Source organism: Vigna radiata, chromosome 1 (assembly GCF_000741045.1).
Source record: "Vigna radiata var. radiata cultivar VC1973A chromosome 1, Vradiata_ver6, whole genome shotgun sequence".
Taxonomy (NCBI): Eukaryota; Viridiplantae; Streptophyta; class Magnoliopsida; order Fabales; family Fabaceae; genus Vigna; species Vigna radiata.
In genome coordinates this window covers 17684329-17705404 of record NC_028351.1, presented here as the reverse complement: position 1 = coordinate 17705404, position 21076 = coordinate 17684329, and the positions used below count along the sequence as shown (strand labels likewise).

The 21076-nt window shown below is 34.5% G+C and overlaps 1 protein-coding gene across 1 annotated transcript; it reads right to left on the bottom strand.

The window, feature by feature from the left end:
• Window positions 1–11628: 11628 nt before the first annotated feature.
• On the bottom strand, window positions 11629–15305 carry LOC106768137 (dynein light chain LC6, flagellar outer arm-like). The gene is made up of 2 exons (XM_014653109.2): window positions 14861–15305; window positions 11629–11939 (listed from the first exon to the last, which is right to left on the bottom strand). The coding sequence occupies exons 1-2, from the start codon at window positions 15086–15088 to the stop codon at window positions 11784–11786; spliced, it is 384 nt and encodes a 127-aa protein (XP_014508595.1). The 5' UTR covers window positions 15089–15305; the 3' UTR covers window positions 11629–11783.
• Between the last annotated feature and the right edge of the window lie 5771 nt (window positions 15306–21076).

Below are 21076 nucleotides of genomic sequence, written 5' to 3'. Positions count from 1 at the left end.
AAGTATGAGCCAGGGCCGAGGCTTTATGGTAGTACTTCAGGAGCTGTTCCTCTTTCACCTGGAACTCTCCGTTCATCTGTCCCACTACTAGCTGGGAATCCGTCCGGTAGGTAAGTCGTCTTGCCCCCATGTCCTAAGCGAGCTCCAACCCGGCGATTAGAGCCTCGTCCGCTTGGTTATTCGAGATCTTGAATTTGAACACGAGGAAATGTTCTATCAAAAACCCGTTCGAGCCCTCCAGCACTATCCCGGCTCCGATGACCGTACGCCCAGAAGCCCCGTCGACGAATAATTTCCATTCTTCCCCTTCGGATAAAGGCAACTCAGTTGTAAAGTCCACCAAGTGCTGGCCTTTTATCGATCCCCGGGGTTCGTAGCGGAAACCAAACTCAAAGAGTTCTACCGCCCAGCCGACTATTCGTCCGGCCAAATCGGGCTTCCGTAATATCTTTGATATGGGATGATCCGTTCGTACCACAATCTGATGACTCTGAAAGTATGGTCTTAGCCTCCTGGAGACTGTGAGGAGGGCTAAAGCTACCTTCTCAACGTGTTGGTACCGCCGTTCGGTATCCTGCAGGGTTCTGCTAATGAAGTAAATCAGTTTAAGAGTTGGTTTTTCTTGAAACAAAACTGCGCTCACCACTGAATCGGATACTCCCAAGTAAATCTGGAGCTCCTCCCCCTAGGTAGGTCGACTCATTACCGGGGGGTTGAGGAGGGTACTTTTGACGTCTTCGAAGGATCTTTCGCGGTCATCATCCCACTTATCAGAAGTTTCCTTCTTCATTTTCCTCAAAATTGGGCGAATTCTTTCAGCCAATTTGGGTATAAACCGTGACAAGGCAGTGAGTCGGCCAACCAGCCGTTGAATCTCCTTGAGGGTATGAGGACTTTGCATCTGCATAATTGCTTGGCATTTGTTGGGATTGGCCTCTATCCCCCTGGATGTCAACATGAAACCCAAAAACTTTCCTGCAGCTACACCAAAAGTGCATTTGGCGGGATTCAGACGCATGTTGTACCTCCGGACTTGTCCGAATACCTCTTCAAGATTTGCCAGATGATCTCCGCCCTCTCCCGATCGTACGACCATATCGTCAACATATACATCCATGCACTTGCCGATCTGGTCGGTAAAGATCCGATCCATCAACCTCTGGTAAGTGGCGCCGGCATTCTTTAAGCCAAATGGCATGACTTCATAACAGAAGTTGGCCCTATCTGCCATGAACGCAGTCTTCGTGACGTCCGGCCCAAACATGGGTATCTGGTTATACCCGAAATATGCGTCTAGAAAACTCAACACTCGATGTCCTGAAGCACCGTCCACCAGGGCATCGATGCTGGGGAGGGGGTAAGAATCTTTTAGGCTGGCTTTGTTCAAGTCCGTGTAGTCGGTGCACATGCGCCATTTCCCGTTGGTTTTCTTTACCATAACCATGTTGGCTAACCACGTGGTATATGTAACTTCCCTGATAAATCCAGCTTCCCTCAACTTCTTAACTTCTGCCTCCACTACTTTGCGCTTCTCCTCTCCCATCTTCCTCTTCTTTTGATTCACCGGTCGGGCCTCCCGGCACAAGCTAAGTTTATGGGACACGACTGAGGGATGTATGCCGGGCAGATCTGCAGCCGTCTAGGCAAACAGATCACGATTGCGCCATAACGCGACCCTAAGTTGTCTCTCCATTTCAGGGTCCATCCCCTGGGCTATAAGGGTCGTCTGTGTGGGGTCTGATCCTATGATAACGGGAAATGTCTCACCAATTGGTTCCAGACGATCATCGGTGTTGGTCCGGGGATCTAAATCAGTCATGGCTACCTCTGACCGAGAGGTTCTCTACCTCACTTCCCTGGGGAACATCTTCAATCCTGCTGCGTAGCATTCTCTTGCTGCCTTTTGGTCCGCCCGGACCGTGCAGATTATCCGGCGAGAGGTGGGATACTTGAGCGTTAAGTGCGGGGTGGACACTATAGCACCGAACACGTTGAGACACGGCCGGCCCAAGAGGGCATTGTAAGATGTGTTCACCTCTACCAGTAAGAATCTAACTTTCTTTTCTTCACTGGAGTGGCTGGTTCCCAATCATATTCTTAGGTCCAGGTAGCCTCGGGTGTCAACCCTTTCCGGCAAATCCGACTAGTTGCTCACCAAACGGTACTATTAAGTCTTCCGAGATATCCATCTGCTGGAACGTCTTCCAGTAGAGGATGTTTACCGAGCTACCCTGATCTACCAATACCTTGCTTATTTCGTATCGCGTTATCTCCACTATTATGACCATAGGGTCGTCCTGCTCTGGGTTTGGTGCGTGAAAATCTTCATCTGTGAAAGTAATAAGCAACATCGTCCTCTTAGGAACCTCTACGGCATGAATGGACCGCAACGTCCGGATACTTCTTTTACGGGCAGACGATGATTGTCCCCCCAGCGAACCCGCCGGAGATAGTATTGATGACCCCCCTTAGGGGGCGGCTTAAAACTCTTTCTCGGCTTCGACCTCTTTCTCGGCTTCGACTGCGCGACCTCCTAACATCGATTATCGCGGACATCAGACGGCCGGTTTCTCCTCTCGGACCGAGGAGGACTCCTCGTATACGATCTCTTTTCTTCAGCCCGGGGAAAGCTTCGCCCCAAGTATTCTTTCTATTGTCGTCCGCCGTGGTATTCCCCCGTTCGACTTCCTTTTACGTATTGCTGCAACAATCCAGATCTGGTCATTTCTTCTATTTTGTCCTTGAGCGTCACGCAGTCTTCGGTATTGTGGCCCATATTCTGGTGGTACATACAGTGCTTAGAATTGTTCGCTCCCGGGGGAGTTGGACGTTGTTGCGGGACTTGCATTATCTGTGCGCTAAGCGATTCTTGTAGTATTCGGGCCCGGGGGGCGTTCAGCTGTGTGTATTGCGGGAATCGGGGGTTTCTAGGTCCTTCCCTACCTTTGGCGTTACCTGGACGACCGCCTTGGCCATCCCACCTGCCTTCGTGCTTTTCCGGTTTCGTCTCTTGGAGCTCTTTCCGGTAGCTTTGCTTCATATCTTCTACCCTGATCTCATCTGCCGTTCTCTGGTGTAACTCCTCCATGCTCTTAGGGGGGTTACGACATATACTATCTTTGAAAGGTCTGGGACGCAATCCGGGCATAACATGCTGCAAAGCCAGCTCCGTACTGAGTCCCTTGACACGCCGGACGGTTCTCTGAAACCGATCCATGAAGGTCTTCAGGGATTCTTCCTTACCCTATTTGAGATTCATCAAATCAACGACTGTGGCGTCTTGCACTCGACAGGCTGCAAATTGATTCTTGAACATGTTACTCAGGCCTTTAAAGTTTTCTATGGAGGCATCAGGGAGTGAATCAAACCACTCTAAGGCTTCTCCCTCCAGGGAGAGCGAGAACGCTCTGCACCAGATGGCATCGCACCCAGTGCGAAACGTCATTGCGTTCGTAAAGGATTTAACGTGGGCTTCCGGGTCGGATGTCCCATCATATGTTTTAAATTGCGGGGGGATGAACTGGTATGGTATTTGCACCTCCATTATTGCCTGTACGAAGGGTACCGACACCAATGGTGTTTTGTTTTTTACTAAAACCACGCTCTCTCCTTTTTCGTCCTTGCGCTCTCGGTTCTCCTCGTTCCCCCGGGCGCTACTATGCGCTTCTTTCTCCTCCCCTATCGGAAGGGTTCTCTCTCCTTTGCCATTAGCGTTTGCCGTTTGCCCCTTCAGGTGAGCTAAGCACTCGGCCCGCACGACCGTCATCTCTTCTTCATGTTTCTTCTGCATTTCTTCGTGTCTTCGCTGCATCTCCTCCATCCTTTGCTCCAACGCCCGTATTACTCTGCTAGGATCTTCAGTAGTGTTTCTTGTGGTCACATTGGTACTAACCTTCGGCCCCACGGTGGGCGCCAAAATGTTCCGGTTGTGAGTATCTCCAAGTCTTCCTACACACTTTTCCTCTCTAAACCGTCCGGTCTCCTGTTTCTCCAAGTTCTTCCGATAGATGTTCACTTTAGCTAGGTCCGGCCGGGTACCTGTTGACGACACTTCGACGCCCAAGTCAGTATTAGCAATCAGTTAAAAAGGTAGAGATAGAGAGAGTGAAATAAATGTGCATTCAATGTAACCAACTACCTTTCACCTTTGACTTGTATTTATAGTGTTCATCATGGGCCCTTAATTACTTAATCCCTAATCACGGCCCAATCTATAGCCCAATCCTTCTAATTATGTTTTGTCATACTCTNATTNCCTTGCTTTGCAACATTCACCACGAATTTTACCGGACGGCTGAAATCCGTTATCTCTTTCCCGGCGTCTTGGTTTGTGGCNTCGTAGTGACTTCAACAGTCATGCGGACACGACCGGTCGATGCTAATAACCNTCCGATACCGTGACTCGTGGGACGTTACCCTGGGCCTTCATGATACGCCGTGACTGTTCGTCTGCCGTTGTGGAGGTGGCAACCCTCTGTGAGCCCTAGCTCCTAACTTCTAGTCATGTGATGGTACACCAATCTTTTGGCTGCTGCAACCGTCCGTCCGCTGCCGCTGCCGCGGAGGTGGCAACCCTCTGTGAGCCCTAGCTCTGAGCTTCTGGTCATGCGATGGTATACCAATCTTTTGGCTACCGCCACCGTCCGTCCGCTGCCGTTGCCGTGGAGGTGGCAACCCTCTGTGAGCCCTAGCTCCTAGCTTCCGGTCATGTGGTGGTATATTAGTCTGTGGCCGGTCCGTCGATATGTCGGCGGGCCGCGCGGTGCTACGGCGCTATCCGGTCCCTACTGTACAGTTACTAAAGCTTTTTTGTGTAACCTCTTTCATTTGAAAGCAAAGGACCTCAATATTTATTATATGTTGACAATATATATTCACTAAGACTAGAAATATTGATCACATGAGAAAATACACACCTAAAATAAGGACTTCTTGCTAAGTGAAATGGTAGTCCTAAAAGATAAAACATCTTTGCTATTTCACAATAAAAAAATACCTTTACCTTGCATACTGAAAGAAGCCTGTAAAGAACCTTTGAATTTTTGGCTAACACCATTGTTTCTTTGATTTTCTTCATCAGATCCAGGTGTTAAAAGATTTTTTGTTTTCTTTGAAATTTCTATTTTCAATATTGTTTTTAGAGTTCTCAAAATGAGTCACAATCCGCGGGTTAATCCAGCCCATCATGGGTTCAATTCGGATTGAATTTGAAAAAATTGTATTTTTATTTATGCGGGTCAGATTTCAACCCGGCTCATTTAAACCAGGCTCATACGGGTTGAACCCGTGGTGGGCCGTGTTGGCTCACCGACCCACCGACCTAATTTTATTTTGTTAAAATTTAATTTTAATTTTATAAAATAATATTTATTACTTTCTTTTGCTTGAAAAAATTATTTAAGTTTCCTATTTTCAAAATTAATTAAACATCGAAGTGAAATTTGGGAATGAAATTTGTTTAGATTTAAATTATTAAAAATTTGTAATTTCTTTTATTTAAAAAAATGTAATTACGTAGGCCAGTGAACCAACCCGTTTACCCAACAACTCGTGGTAGGTCAGACCGACTTTACAGCTCATATTGTTTTATTGTCTAATTTTTTTAGCCTGAACAAGTTTTTGATGAGGTTATGTTTGGACATCTAACTCCTCCCATAATTTTTAACAAATAAACTCTTACTCAATTGTAAGATCCACTGAATAAAGAATTACACGGACTACATGAATCATATTATTTTCACCACCAGGAGTTGTTCTTAAATTTTAAACATATATCCACAAAGATTTTCTTTCATTGATTGGGTATATTTATCTTAATTTGTATATTAAAAATAAATTAAATATAAAAAAATTACTTAAATATGAACGTAAAATATAAAACTCAAATAAATTAATCTAATAAAAACCAATTTATTTGAATATAAAGAAGTAAAACATGTCACAAATTAAAAATTAATTATTATATAATATATTATATATTTTTAAAATAATATTAAAATTTTATACTATTTAATGTTATGTTATACTTTTAATTTCAGTATGATTATTGTAAAATGATATTTTAAGATTTAACTGTTTTCTTTAAGTAAAAATTTAAATATATTTTTTTATAACTTTTATACTTAATAAGACTCTAATTTATCATTTAAAAAAATAGACCGAAGTTATAATATTTGTATATTTATGTTCGTAATTTAAAAATAACACAAAATAAAAATAGAAAAGTGGCTTCAAATAAAAATATACACAATACAGTAACAATTATATAATTATATAATAATTCATATTTAATTTAAATTAAAAAAGATTATGATTCAAATTTTAAATTCAAAAGGAAAATAATAATTCGAATAAAAAAAATCTTTGCAAAAAGTTTTTGAATAAAAAAATTAAAATTCAAGAAAATATTAAATTATTCAATAGAATAAAATGTGCATGTGTCCAAGGCTGGATTTTGTATGCTTTGACAATTCTTAAAATAGGATCATATTTGGGCTAAAAAAGTGTGTTTGATATTGCATTGTACACACACTCGATGTGTGCCCATATTTGCAATATGTCGAATGCAAGCAATTTTGGAGTCTAATAGGTGAAAAACTAGTGATTTTAACAACTCTACGCCATGAAGTTTAAATAGGTCATTCCAAAAAATATTCATTAATATGGAATCTCTATTAGTGATAATCTAAAAGAGCCAGCCACACTTCTCAATGTTGTCCATAAAGGAACTTGCCACATGAAATCCATTGTAATGGATTCCCAAGTTTGTTTTGGATTTGGTATTGGTTGTAATATACCCCCATGGAAGCAACTAATTGAAGCTTATTTCTATTACAAACATCACAACATGTTACCCAATTCTTAACCGCCTTTTCTACCCCTTTCCAACACAAGAATTGTGAAAATAATTTAACAAATTCTCCATAACTTAAATATTACTACCAACAACCACCTAGTCTTTGTGAAATAATACTTGGTTAAGCAAGAATGATCAAGGGACTTATAAGTAATAGAACTAAAAGGCTCTAAAACACGGGATGGGAGAAGGGGTGTGAGGGGTTTAAATAAATCTTGTAAACTCTTTCTCATATAACACTAGACTAGATCATTTAATTTACAAAGATCAAGCATGCATACAAGATTTTATATTAGTTAACCCAAACTCATGGACTACGTCCAATCATATTTGAAAAGATTCTACTAATAAAATGAATGACTACGACAAATACACAAACCTCTTCAAGTTACCATGAGTTTTCACACCTCTCCAAGTTACACCTTCTTAATCTCTCCCTAAGATTACGAACTCTTAAGAATAAAAAGAAACACCCTTAACAAGAGCATAATTTAAGCTCATGGGGAAAATTTGACAGAGGGAATAATATTACATTAGTTTTCGCACACCCTTTATAGAAAACACTAAATGACTGATAGAAAGACTTTGTAAGACATTGTATGAATCTTGTGTTCATGTTTCGTTTGTTGTATCTTGTTTTTCTTCATCTTTGATTCGAATACCTTATAAAAAATGATTGTTCAAGCCTGACATCATATATCTTTTGGTTATACAAATCCTGCATATCAACTTTGAATGTTGATAGGGGGAGCTTTACCCACCTAAATATCTAGTTTTTTTTATGACGAACAAAAAAAATGTTCTATGGTTTCTTGCACAACAAATGGCATAACAATTTCTTTATCATTACTGTATTTGTGCTTGAAATGCTTGGTACATGTATTCATTGATTGTAAATGAATCATTTGTTTGAACATATTGCATATTGCATTTCTGGTGGAAATAATCGATTAGAAAATGTATATAATCTGTTAAATTTCTCCAGATTTCAATACATGCTTAACAAGGGCAAATAGTTGTGTTGTAATAGATTACATTAGTTGTATAATCGATTAAAACATGTTGTTATGTCAACTTGTGTTTGTTGAGTGCACTTATATGTTTGAAATGGAAAATGATTTAGAAATTTGCTTAAGTGTGGAACATAACCGATTACATAAGTTTCTTAATCGGTTAAATTATTTATATTATGAAAATAATTTTCAATTAAAGCCTTAACTACCTATAACGGTCATATTAATTGGTTGTTGGCTTGTGTGATTTACATAATCGATTGCATGCACTAGATAATCTGTTAAATTCTAAACAAATGTAAAATTGTTAAGCTTAACAGATTACATTATTTGCATAATCGATTAAAGTGCGACAAGATTCAAAATTCATATAATAACCGTCTTGCGTGCTGTTTCAATACAATTACGTGAACTTTCAATTTCATAACTAACTTGTTGATTGAGTATTGATTGCATAACAGATTACATTATTTGTGTAATCGATTAAAGTGCGACAAGATTCAAAATTCCTATATATAACTGTTACCAATAAGGAGTATTGGTAAATCTTGAAGAAAATTGTTTTGATGATGCTGCAAGAAGTTTTAGTTGAAGAAGATATTAGAATTATTTAAAAGCAATTTGTAGAAATTAAATGTAGTAGGAAAGTCTTATAAACTTTGTAAAATTTACATTTTTAACTGCAATAATCGATTATCAAGAAGCAATAATCGATTATCACAAGTCATTCAGGAATAATCGATTATCACCTCATATAATCGATTATCACTTTTTGAAAAACCTATAACGGACTTAAATAATCGATTATCACTTACAATAATCGATTATTCGTGGTAGTTGGGACCTGACTTTTGATATTCAGAGCAAATGGCTATATATTGGGTTTCTGTGAAATTCAAAAGCAATGTTGTTGAACAGAAGCTTAGTAGAATACTATTTGTCAGAGGAAGTTCTCAGAAGCTATAGTTCAGTTCCCTTGCCTGGTCTCGTGAATAGGAGAAGCTCGCGTTTCGTGTGTCGAAAGCCGGAGCGGTTCTCTTCGAGTTGGCAGAGTGTTCACTTCCAGTTTGTTTGTCGAAGGAAGTTTCTTATTGCACTCTTCCGGTCCGTTTGTCGAAGGAAGGTGTTTTCTATCCCTTACTCATTTCATTATCTTGTAATCTGTACAATTATATTTTTAGTGAAAATCGTTAATCACTTTTTATAGTGATTAACAACTGGACGTAGAATCTTTTGATTCGAACCAGTATAAAAATCATTTGTGTAATTTTTCTCTTCTCTACACTCTTTAATCTTTTAGCACTCCAACTGTTCGATAAAAGTTTTACAAGAAATTTAAAAATGATAAAGGAACTAATTTTTGTGACCGAACACGTTTTCTGCTACTCTAAGTTTTATTCCGCTGCGTTATACTCTTCAAACCATACCCCGCTGGTACCAACAATAACTGTCTTGCGCGTTATTTCAATACAATTACATGAACTTTCAATTTCATAACTAACTTGTTGATTGAGTATTGATTGCATAAGCGTTTAAGAACGTCTTGAAGAATAAAGATCATACATTTACGTAAAATCATTAAGATTCTCTTGCAAGAAAGCTGAGCTGAAACATTCTGATCATATTTGCACTGCTGGTGTACTATTGTGAAGATCATATTCAACCTTTGCAATCAAGTGGATTGTGTTCTTGTGCAGGTTAGCCAAAGGAGATAACCGTGGTGTTCTTCATTGAGGGTTGAGATTGCTCTCAAAGTGTTCAGAAAGTTGGGATTGCTTTCTGGTTTGGTAAGATTGTGAGTGTATTCACATCTTGTACTATAAGTGATATTGAGTGGGGAAGGAGAGTGCATTGAGATAGGATATGATGGAGGATTGCTTTGAGGAGGCTCCTTCAACATAAGATGATCTCCATGATGAGTTGAGGAGGCTTCTTCAAAGGGATGGACTCCATGATGATCAATGGAAGTAGCGGAAGCAAATAGAGACGTAGAGATGAAGATGTTGGTGTTGTGCGATACTCTACAAGAGTATAATCTTTGAAGCTCCATCTTCTTCTTTTATCTTCTTTGACCATGGCTCTTTATGAGAGGTCCAATGTCTTTTAAGGCTTAAGGAAAAACAAGAACAAGCTTGAAAGTCCTTCTTCTTCCAATCTCCTAGCCTTAGCTTAAGTTGATGCTCCCTTCATGGATCTCTATTTAATTTTAAAAACGGATTCCATCAGGATATCTCTGTATTCTTGCTTGTATACTCTATCATTATAGTGGAATCCCTTTAACTAAGGTTGTTGAAGGAAGACTCAATGTAGGATTGGCCGAACCAGTATATATTGTTGTGTTGATCTTTCTCTCCTTTCTCTTTTATTGCTGATTCATTATACTTGTGTTATTGATTTCAAGAAAACTCAGATTTTGCAAAGCTTTTCAAAAGAACAATTTTTGAAAGCAAAATCCAATTCACCCCCCTCTTGGCTTGAGATACAAGGCATCACTTTTCTAATATAAAGGCATCACTTTATGATAAATGCTCGAAAAGGAAAGTTCTGATGAGATCTCCAAAGCATTCATTAGGGCACTCTCACATTTATTTATGATAAAGGAAACAATTCAAGTAATATATGCAAATTTTGCAATTAAGTGAAATAAAACATAGTTAAAAGTGCATAAGATAACTTATTTCAATGTGTCTTTTCATATTAAGAGATAAAAAGATGGTTGCTCATTTAAATTTCTTCAAATCACAAATATATTATTCATTTATGAAATCTTTCAAGCATATTTGTTTGTCTAGAAAAACTTATATTGAATTTGAATTCATTAGAAATGAAATAAAATTGAATTTGAAGTATGAAACATCGTTTGATAAAGCCCAAAACGAAGTCCTATAAACTGTTTGATATGAGACTAAAACGAACTTGATTAAGAGTCCTTCAACTACATGAACATACATATGAGACATTAATCCACATTACTTAGAGTGTTTGTTATCATCAAAACTATGAAGTGGTCCTTCTGGTGAGATGTATTGGATCGTTAGCTTTTAACTATATTGGATCGTCTGATCTTAACAAGGAGTGACAACGAGTCTAAACAATATTTAATGGGTTAGCCAGAAGTGGCTATGAACTTAAACAATAATAAAGAGATTAGCCAAAAATTGGTACAAGTCCAAACAATACTTAAGAGGATAGCCAACGATGGTTATGAGTCTAAAGAACTCACTTTGTACTTTGCATTCCACAAAACTTGAGAAGATCTTAGAAAAGCATAAGGAGATATTTAGATCTTAGGAAAGCATAAAGGAGATATTTAGGAAGCCAACCGAGCTACCACCAATGAGAGATCGGGATCACAGGATCAATTCTTAGATTTCAACCTTGAAGATAAGGTTGTTCAGAGGTCGGCGAGTAATGATAAAATCTTAAGGATTTATGTCAAGAAAAAGAGGGAAAAAAATTGATCATAAAATATGGAGGGGGAGTGGTTAAGTAGTTACATTAGGAGGTTGATTTAGGAGTTAGCTAGGATTTAGCTAGGATTTAGCTATATAAGGGGGACTGAGTTCTGTTAGGAGAAAGTTTTAATATTGTTTGTAGTTGAGACAGGATCTGCCCATCTTGTGAGGGAGGAAGACAGGCTTCCTTGAAAGTGTTGTACAATTGTTGTGTTTTCTAAAATAAAGAAACAGTTTTAAGCCAAAATTGTGTTCCAAGTTTCTTGCTCTTAAGAAACCTAACACACTACAAATCCAAGCAAAATTGCATCCAAGAATACTCTCTTTCTTGTTGAAAAGTGCTTCAGTTACATCACAAAATACAGTATTTAAATGTTTCACTTAATTTTACATATCAGCCGCTTTAAAATTTTAAAATACATCATCCAAAGGAAACATGGCTCATAGTTGTGGAAGTTGTCAATGCTCCAATGGTTCAACAGCTGTCTTGAAGAGAAGGATATAAACCTTATCAATGGAAAAGTATAAAAATCCACCAAGAGAATGTGTAACATAGGAGCCAAAGCTAGTACCCACAATGCAGTGCCAAGCTGGACCATATGAAGAATCAAATTCCTGAAAACCCATTAAGTTTCTATCATTAGCCATCTAATTTGTTCATACCAGAAAACAAAACTTATAGTTTTACACTGAAACCATACATAGCTTAAGAGGGAGAAAAAAAAGGACAATAGTCAGCAATAGTTTTTCAAGTAATATCCTTTTGAAATCAGTGAAGAGCCAAAAGAAAAGAAAAAAAGTAAACCTTTTTAATCCACACAAACTTTGAGTAAAAATCAAAATTGTGAGAGTAATAGATGCAGCAAGCACCACTCAAGAATCTTCAAATAGTAAAATCTGTCCCAAAGCATAACTAATAAAAATGTCACTGACGTTCATTTCATATGACACACTGGATATCCATTCCGTTTGTGTAATAGGAATTCTAATAACCTTTAATATCATCTGACAACATTGAAGGCCGTATCAATGAAATGAAGGACCAAATAACATTTTCATCAGAAAAACAAACCAATACCAAGCAGCCTATTTATTAATTTTACAACCAACATACCTAACACACTTTCCAATTTATTATAACTCTTAATATCTTTTGGCAACCTTGGAGAGTCACAGCAAAAAGATTAATGCAATCCTTAGTGGACCACAAAGATACCAAACTCATAAGGATACCCCCCTTTACTGTTTAACTGAAAATGACTAAGCCTGAGGTCAACAACATCAACAATTGCACAAAATCTTTACTCATGACTGCAACAAGTACGTTTTCTGCATCGCAACATGCTCTTCCATTTTCTATGATCAGCTGTGCATTCATGCTGAGTTCTATAATGTACAAATAGCTATAGAACTCCTAGCATGAAAAATCCGTGCATTCTTGACCAAAACCAAATGCAAAAACTAGTTTTAACACTTCATTGTAACTACAACTGTGTTCTCTCCAAATTACTATCTAAAGGGTACAAGCTTGATCCTTTGAATCCCTTGTACAAGAGCCTTGGTTGTAGTACCACTCCACAAAAGTTAGATGTTGTAGTTGGAGAGCGCAAGCCTTATGAATACGATACTAGATCCTAACATTGGTCCTGCTATGTAGTCCTTTTATTAGGCTTAGGCAAACATCGCAAGCTAGAAGATATCGTGGCAGGATATATCAATTGTCCAAGGTTGATCAAGTCACAATCAAATCATGAAACTTGGACTGGTATTCTGTTAAATATATAGAGTTGTATTCTGACTATCAAGTATAACTTTGAACTAGTAATAAGTGCCATGATCACTAGTTTGATTCTTGGTAGAACAATAGCTTAGGAAGATAGCGTTGCAGGTTGCAAAATTATCCCGTGGTGACATAAAAGAAGAATCACACCACAAAAGTTAGTTGTCGTAGTTGGAGAGGCAAAGGCCTTATAAATCCTACAGAATCTCGTACAGTATGGGACTCAAGTCCCGTACCTTGTTATTGAATAATAAAACCTTTCAAGGCCAAAATCCCATGTATAAGTTGCTTAATTTCCCAAAGAAAACAAATAATATTAGGATCTTCATCAGGTTATCTGAAACCTTTAATTTAATATACTAAAAGAGGACATACACCTACTCTCCCCAAACCCCATTTAGTAGGAGCCTTATCCATTAGTTCATCCTTTACACGTTGTACTTGTTTGATATCATTAACAAAACGACTAAGAGAGAATATTCAACCCATGTTTAAGACATTTACATAGTTGATCATTTATGTTACCATGTACCCTTTACAAGTAAGAAGTGGAAAAGCATTTTGAGATAAGAAGAGAAAAATCGTTTTAGCTCAAGTCTTATACTTCAAACAAGGTAAGGCCTATTTGGTTTGAGTTCTAGTCTTTTCTTAACCTTTACTACTTTTTATAACTCGGGATTGTAGAGAAGGAAAACTAATAAGAGAAGAAGGAAAAAGAAAAGGTTTTCAGAAAATGGCATCAGATCTGAAATCTTACCACATTATTTATCAAAATACCCCGAGACTTCAAATTATAATAATAAAAAAAAAGGATTCAGAGGGCAAATGGAACTGAAATTCCTAGTATTGGTGAATTATGAGCACCAGATTAAAGTAAGGGCTTTTGCAAGCTCAGAATGTGTGGCTTTGGTGCATTTGAGAAGAAAGTGAGATAAAAGCAACAGAAAACTTAATGGAACCACCATAATAACTTCGAAGCATAAATAAAGGTTCAGAGACTTGTAGAGAATGATTTGGAAAGTTAGCAATTAGAAAAAAATATTCCTCCAACACTACAAGTACTCAAAAACCACTCTTTCAGCATGATCAATAAAATACAAGCAAAAGATTGCCAAACCATGTGTGCTTTCAAGATACCATTGGCAAGGATGAGAAAACAACATACACACACAACAAAAATTACCATGTAGAAGGCAAAGAAACAGAAAAAGGTTAGTTCCAATAAGCTGACTGAAGCAGAAATCCACTAGGCACATTCCATTGATGTTAACCCAAATGACCAAATATCAACACCCAAAATTAAAATCTGCATAGAAACTTGGCTATATACTTAATTATGTTACATCATTATTTATTTCTAAACAATAATAAGAGCTAGGCAAATCAAAGAGTCAATATTAAATAATAGAAAACAAAAATATAGTTCATCAAATTATGTGATGTGATTCTCAAATCAGAGGTAGAATTTTCCCTCAGTAATGTCCATTACAAAAGGTTTATATTAAACAAGAGTACTTAAAGTAAAGAAGGAATCACACCTAAGTTCTGTTCTATTAAATATTCAGTCACAAAAAGTCACTAATTTCACTCAGCCAAGACATTTAGAACCAATAACACCATTTTTCCAAAAGCTTCCAAATCAGACACTATTGGAAGTTTGCATCATGGGTCAAAGATCAGACCCCAAAAACAGATTTTTGAAAATTTTCCAAGAAGATACAAGAAAAAGAAAGAGTTATATAAATATATATGTAACCTTTTTAAGGGAAAGTGCAAGGAGTTTGCTGTCCAGTTTGGTGCCAGGTAGCAGAGATTCCAAATGGAGACGTGCATAATGGAAGGCGTGGTTCTGCAAAGGGAGAGGCATGTCACAAGCTCTGACATGAACCTTGAGACCCTCATGCTGCTCTATGGACTTCTTCTTCTGTATCAAACTGCTCAGAAACTTGCTCCTTCTCTCTAACTCCTTCTCTGCTTCTTCCATGTGCTGTGGCTGTAACCCCTTCTGAATTTTATCTTACACTCTCATCACTCACAACACAAACCCTTTTCTCCTCTTCAACTTTGGCTTCTCATTCTGCTCACCACTCCGAGAAAGAGAAGAAGGTACTGCACAGTATAATGGAATGAGTATAAGAAGGAAGTTTAGAAACAACAAAGTACAAAAGGAAGGGTTGTTTCACTCTTTCACTATGCACCCTCTCACTGTGAGATTATCAATGTAATTTAATATTTCTTTATTAGAGGAACCAATTAGACTCAATTCAATGATAGTATCAATAAATATAAAAAAATTTGAGTGTGTTAAAAAATTACTTTTCTTTTTCATAAATACATGCTATAGAATACATTAATATTATTCTATAAATTATTAAAATTGAATAACTATAAAATTATGGTAAGAATGAAAATTGAAGTGTTTTTTCTTTTATAAGTAATCCCTATATTTATATATAAAATTAAAATTTGTTTATGTTTTAAATTTTAATACATTTTATTTTAGTGAATAAATATATTAAATAATACTTTAAATTAACATTTAAATCATGATATAAATAATTTAAAAATCAGTCTAAAACACTGATTAAAGAAAAAAATTAATACAATTAAGTTAAGAGAATTATATTAATTTATTTTTAAAATATAAAACTAAAATATATCAAAATTAAGATAAAAATAAAATCTAATTTCACATATACAGAAAATAAAATCATATTTAACTATTTTTTATTCACATTTATGTTTTTCATCATCTAAATAGATGAACTTTCAATTTTAATGACGAAACATAAAGAAGAAAAGTTGGCTAAGCATCTATCTCATGATGCTTCACTTTATTTAGCATTCTGTTTTGCACATTAAAAATTTGATTAACTTGTTTTAACTAATTCCTCATGGATAACAAAGGAAAATTAAGTATCATTGTCACAAAATCTGGTATATTATCAAAAAAGAAAGAACATAACAAATGGGAAAAATAAAAATTGTGATTTGAAATGAAAGTGTCTATGTATTTATTTTTGGTTAAAGTTTTTGTTATAAACGGTATTGTCTTTGTTATACGTTCACTTGCAAAGTGTAGCAATTAGCACCACAAATTTTGAAAGGTGTGAAGTAAAGATTACTCTTTACTCAATTACACAAATTTGTATAACATTACAAAAATAATTAATTTCACTCCTTTTTCTGTTTTGCATGAGTGATTAATTGCACTTTTCATTTCCCATTAGCAATGATGATAAAGTAACAACAAAGGTATTTCTATCACACTGATCATTGCTCCAAAAAGGAACTATGAAACTTGGTTCAATCTATGAAATTGATAATGAGAAACTTTAATTAATAGTGTGGTCTTGGGGTGTATTTTTATTAGTCACAATGAAAAAAAAAGTAACGATAAAAGAGGTTTGAATTTAGAACGTGGGATTGGCTAGTAAATCATTTCAAGGGATAAAATAATAAATTTTATTCATTAACAAAAAATCGACTATCAAAGTTAGCATGTGAGATTTGTATTCATTTTTATATTATAAATTAGTTTTATCTCTAATTCACATGAGACTTCTAATCATGTTATTATTGGATTCAACGTTGATAAGAAAAAAAATTTATTAAAAATGATTAATTTTCAATTTAAATCAATAAAGTACATAAATATTTTATATTAATAACAAAAACTTATCAATATAATAGAAAAGTTAAATCTTTTAATATAAAATTTTAAAAATCATTTGTTTTAGATATTTAACAAGTGTTCTAAAAATTTAATAGTATCTCAGTAATTACATGATAACAAATATGGATTTTTCACACATTCAATTATTTGTTTAATATTTTATATCTAATGCAAATTTGGTTTAAAGAAATAACAAATAATAAATATGTTCTGATTTAATTTTAGATTTGATAATTTAACATCAAAATCAATAAAGGTTAAATACATTTTTTATATTTGATATAAAATTAGAATTAGTTTATTTTCTTTAAAATGAATAAATATAATTTAATTTAACCAATCAAATTAATTTGAAATATTAAACAATGTTTTAAATTAGTATTTAACTTAAAATATGTCAAATGATTTATAAAATTAAAATACTATTCTAAGTCGATGTTTGACACATAAAATATAAAAATACTACATTTATTCATTATAACAAATAAAATTTAATTGTAACACATTATAGTAAGTTGTAAGACATTTGTTTTAAATAATTCATGTTTTGGCTTAACATATTTTAATCGGTATATTTTAAAATTTATAGTTTGGTTCTTGTATTAAAATTTTCTAAATTTATTTATAACTCCATGATTCTTTATGATTTGATTAGGGACTAAACTCATCATGTTTGAAAACTACAACAATTAAAACATTAGTTTTAAAATATAAAGACTAAAATTTGAAGGACCTAAATATAATCTCATCAAAAATATTTTGACACTAACTTTTGTGTTAAGTTATGAACTACTTTGTTTCATTTTAAGTGTAGTGTAAGGATTGAAATTAAGAAATCTAATAAATTTTACTGATTTTATAAATTTTATGTATATTAAATAAAAAGTTAATGTTATTGTTAATATTTTAAAATATTAAATAAAAAGAGAACATTTGAAATGTAACCAATGAAATAGTTCATTTACATAATATAATAATCAAACCTCCCTAATTATATATAATGCTTAATATAGCTGAAAGTTCGTGAAATTAGTTAAAAAACAATAAAGTAGTTAGAAATTTATACTGTTGTTCTAAAATTATCTCTACCATACTAAAATAATAGAATGAATTTTATTATATGTAAGCACTTGTGGCATTCATTAAAAAATTATTATTTTTTGATAAAAGATGAAAATTAATTTTAAAGATATTTTAAGAAAAAGTATTTGTGATATTACAAAAGAGAAAAGAATTTAAAAGATATATATGAATAGAGAGGGAGAAAATAGTCAGAAACTTGTATTAGTAAGCTATATTTATTATTTTTTAATAAATCCTTTCACTTTAACACCTAAAAATGTGTTTTGAAGTTTGAATATAAAGAAATTAGGGTTGATGTTTGTCTTGTGAATGTAATGTGTGCCGGTGATGAAGGTGGTCCCTTCAAATTGAGACATATAAACGCAAATTACGGAGAAAAAAAAAAAAAAAGTTCTGGTCCACCTTCAATAATTTTATTCAACCAATTACTATTATAAATAAAAGATACTTCTTCAATTTTATTTTATTTTAATTGAGTGCGAAATATCTCAACAAACATTTATTTTCTTCCCCCTTTCTTATATTTCTTTTACAATTATAAATTTAGTTTTTATAATAATAACTATATTACTCTTCAAAACAAGTTGTAACTAGTTTTAGAAAAAAAAAGATTTAACTAGTTTTTCTTTTTGAAAATATTTCTTTCAAAAGATTTTTTTTTCTAGAAAAAAATATTTAACTAGTTTTAGAAATTTGTATGAGAAAAAAGATGTTTTTTCCAATTTTCCATTTATAATCAATTCAAAAGCCTTTTATAATGGTACAATAACAGTAATATTTGAATTAAACATTAACATGTGACTAATTCATTAAGGGGTTATCGAGGAGTTATATTATTTATATTTTAAAATATTTGCATTCACTGTTTGTAACTATTTCAATCAATTCAAAAGAAAGTTTAATAAAGTAACTTATATTTTATATAAAAATAATTATACAATGTTTTTACTAATTGGGAAACATTTAAAAAGTCATATAGGATTTTCAAATGCTTCTCCATGAAGTACTTATATATATTACTTCTCGAACTATAATTTTATTCTTAAACAATTAAAATCTAATAACGTCAAGAGGTTTTTTAAATAAAAACTCACGGATAGTTTATCATCATTTTTCTTTTTATCCGTTTACATTAAAATTATAAAGTTATCACATTAATTTTTTTAATGTTTCCCAACAGAATTAAAAAATAGAGTAGTGAAACTAGAATGACTAAAAAATAGAGTATTAGAGTTAATAGATATTTTAAAATACTAACATTGAGTATTTTAATATTAAAATAATTTAATAATATAAATATAATTTTATAAACCCCTCTCATTATCTAAAACACTTGTCATTTTTCTAAAACTCTTTCATTGAGTTCATTTTCCCTTCTCTCTACTAGTTCTAACTCCTGAATTATCTGTTTGGTCATTAGGAAGTGTGTAGGAGATTACTATAGTACATTCTCCATCATCTATCGATCACTTTCCATTCTAGAGTAAGAAAGTTTTTTCTCCTTTCCCTAAATTCATAATTTAAGACACATGCGACTAGAAGTTTCCTCGCATGTGTCATTCAACCATCTTTTCTAGCTTCTTGTTGATCAGAGGTCTTAAGGACTCACTTTGATCATAATTATATGGTTTATAGATGTTGATTTAACTAGAATCGAAATATCTATGTTAGTGGTAATTTCATTTAAATGAGTGTAATTAGTCCCTTGATGCTTGATGACTGGTAGGATGATATTTTAGACGTGATTAGTGTAATGAATGTTATTGTTGTGAAGATTGTTGATGATGAATTGGTTCAAATGTTGAGGATAAATGTGTTATCAAAGTTACAGGTCATTTTAAGTAAAAAATAGAGGTTTTGATAGGTGAGTTTTAAAAGTAAGGGTCTAAAAGGAGAAACAATGCTTTAGAATGTGTTGTGAAGTTATTAGAAACTTGTTGAAATCTTAAGTTGTTAAAAATATGATAGGGAAATAGATATGAGACAATAGGGTAATCTTGGAAGGTTTTAAGTCCCATTTTAGAGGTTTTGGGTAGTGAGATTCTGATGTAGTAGGTTTAGGCTGAAGTAGAGAGTTTGGGGGTCTGGTGTTAGACCATTTCTGACTAGTTTAGATCCTTAGGATGTAAAAATTTGCATGAGAATAGGTGGAAATGAGTTTGGGTAGGTAAATTTGGTGTAAAGTATCCCCTTTAAGCTAGAAACAAGTTCCTAAAGTGTTCTCCAAGTCTAGGACACCATATAAACCATTTAAATAGGTATAAAGGGCATCCAAGCCTAGAAAATAGGTGTTAGGAGTGTTTTGGTGTGGCACTTAACGACTCTCAACAGGGTCTGAGCGCCAGAAATGTAAGAGGTTTGGCGCCTAGCTGCAAGGGCATGGCGCTTAGGCGCCAAGAATGCAAGGAGAATGACACTCAACAGTAGGGATGTGTAGTTCAATGCCAGTCTGTATGGTTTGCAAAAAAATTTTCTATTTCCTTTGACGTTTGTGGTTTCTTTTGAGTATTATGTGTATCTTATGACATGTTTAGTATGTCTATGGAATGTTATTAGTGGTTTGAAAAAGTTGTTTGTATGTGTCAAAGTGTGATGAATTAGGAGTTTCTAAGGAAAAATCCTAAGGGTTTGTATCAAGTGTTATTAGTGAAGTACTTGAAAAACACTAGAAGGGGGGTTGAATAGTGTTAATGGAAGAATTCTTTCCGCAACCCTTCTGATATAACACGTTTGTCAAGTTTTGGATTTATCAAATAAATGCTTAGACGCTCGACTTAATAAATGATTGTAAAAGATAGTTGTTGTGCTATTCAGAATATAACTGCTGTGTTTGTAAGAACATCCTTAATGTAGTAATAAGCGTTTAGTGTGGAAGGTTCTTGTATTTAGAAATAAAAACGTAGCTATATGCTTTATAAGAGGAGCATTTAGACAAGAGAGAAATAACAATTGCACAAATATTTTTATACTGCTTCACTCCAATTGAGCTGCGTCTAGTCTCCTCCATAGAATATTCCACTATAATCTTCAACAAGATTACAACTAAGTAATCGCACCACTTCCTAGTCTTCTCAGTTAGCGAATAACCTTCACTTACCCTATGTTAGATGAGTATTCTCACCACTCTTGGTCTTCTCAATCAGTGAATAACCTCCTATTACCCTACATTGGATAAGTATTCACACCACTCCTTGTACTAAGCAACCTTACCTA

Excerpts from the sequence above, each read along its gene's own strand:
- LOC106768137 (XM_014653109.2), bottom strand. The coding sequence starts at position 15,088 with ATGGAAGAAGCAGAGAAGGAGTTAGAGAGAAGGAGCAAGTTTCTGAGC. Across the intron at positions 11,940-14,860 it reads TTGCACTTTCCCTTAAAAAG|GAATTTGATTCTTCATATGG; the intron begins GTTACATATATA and ends ATGGGTTTTCAG.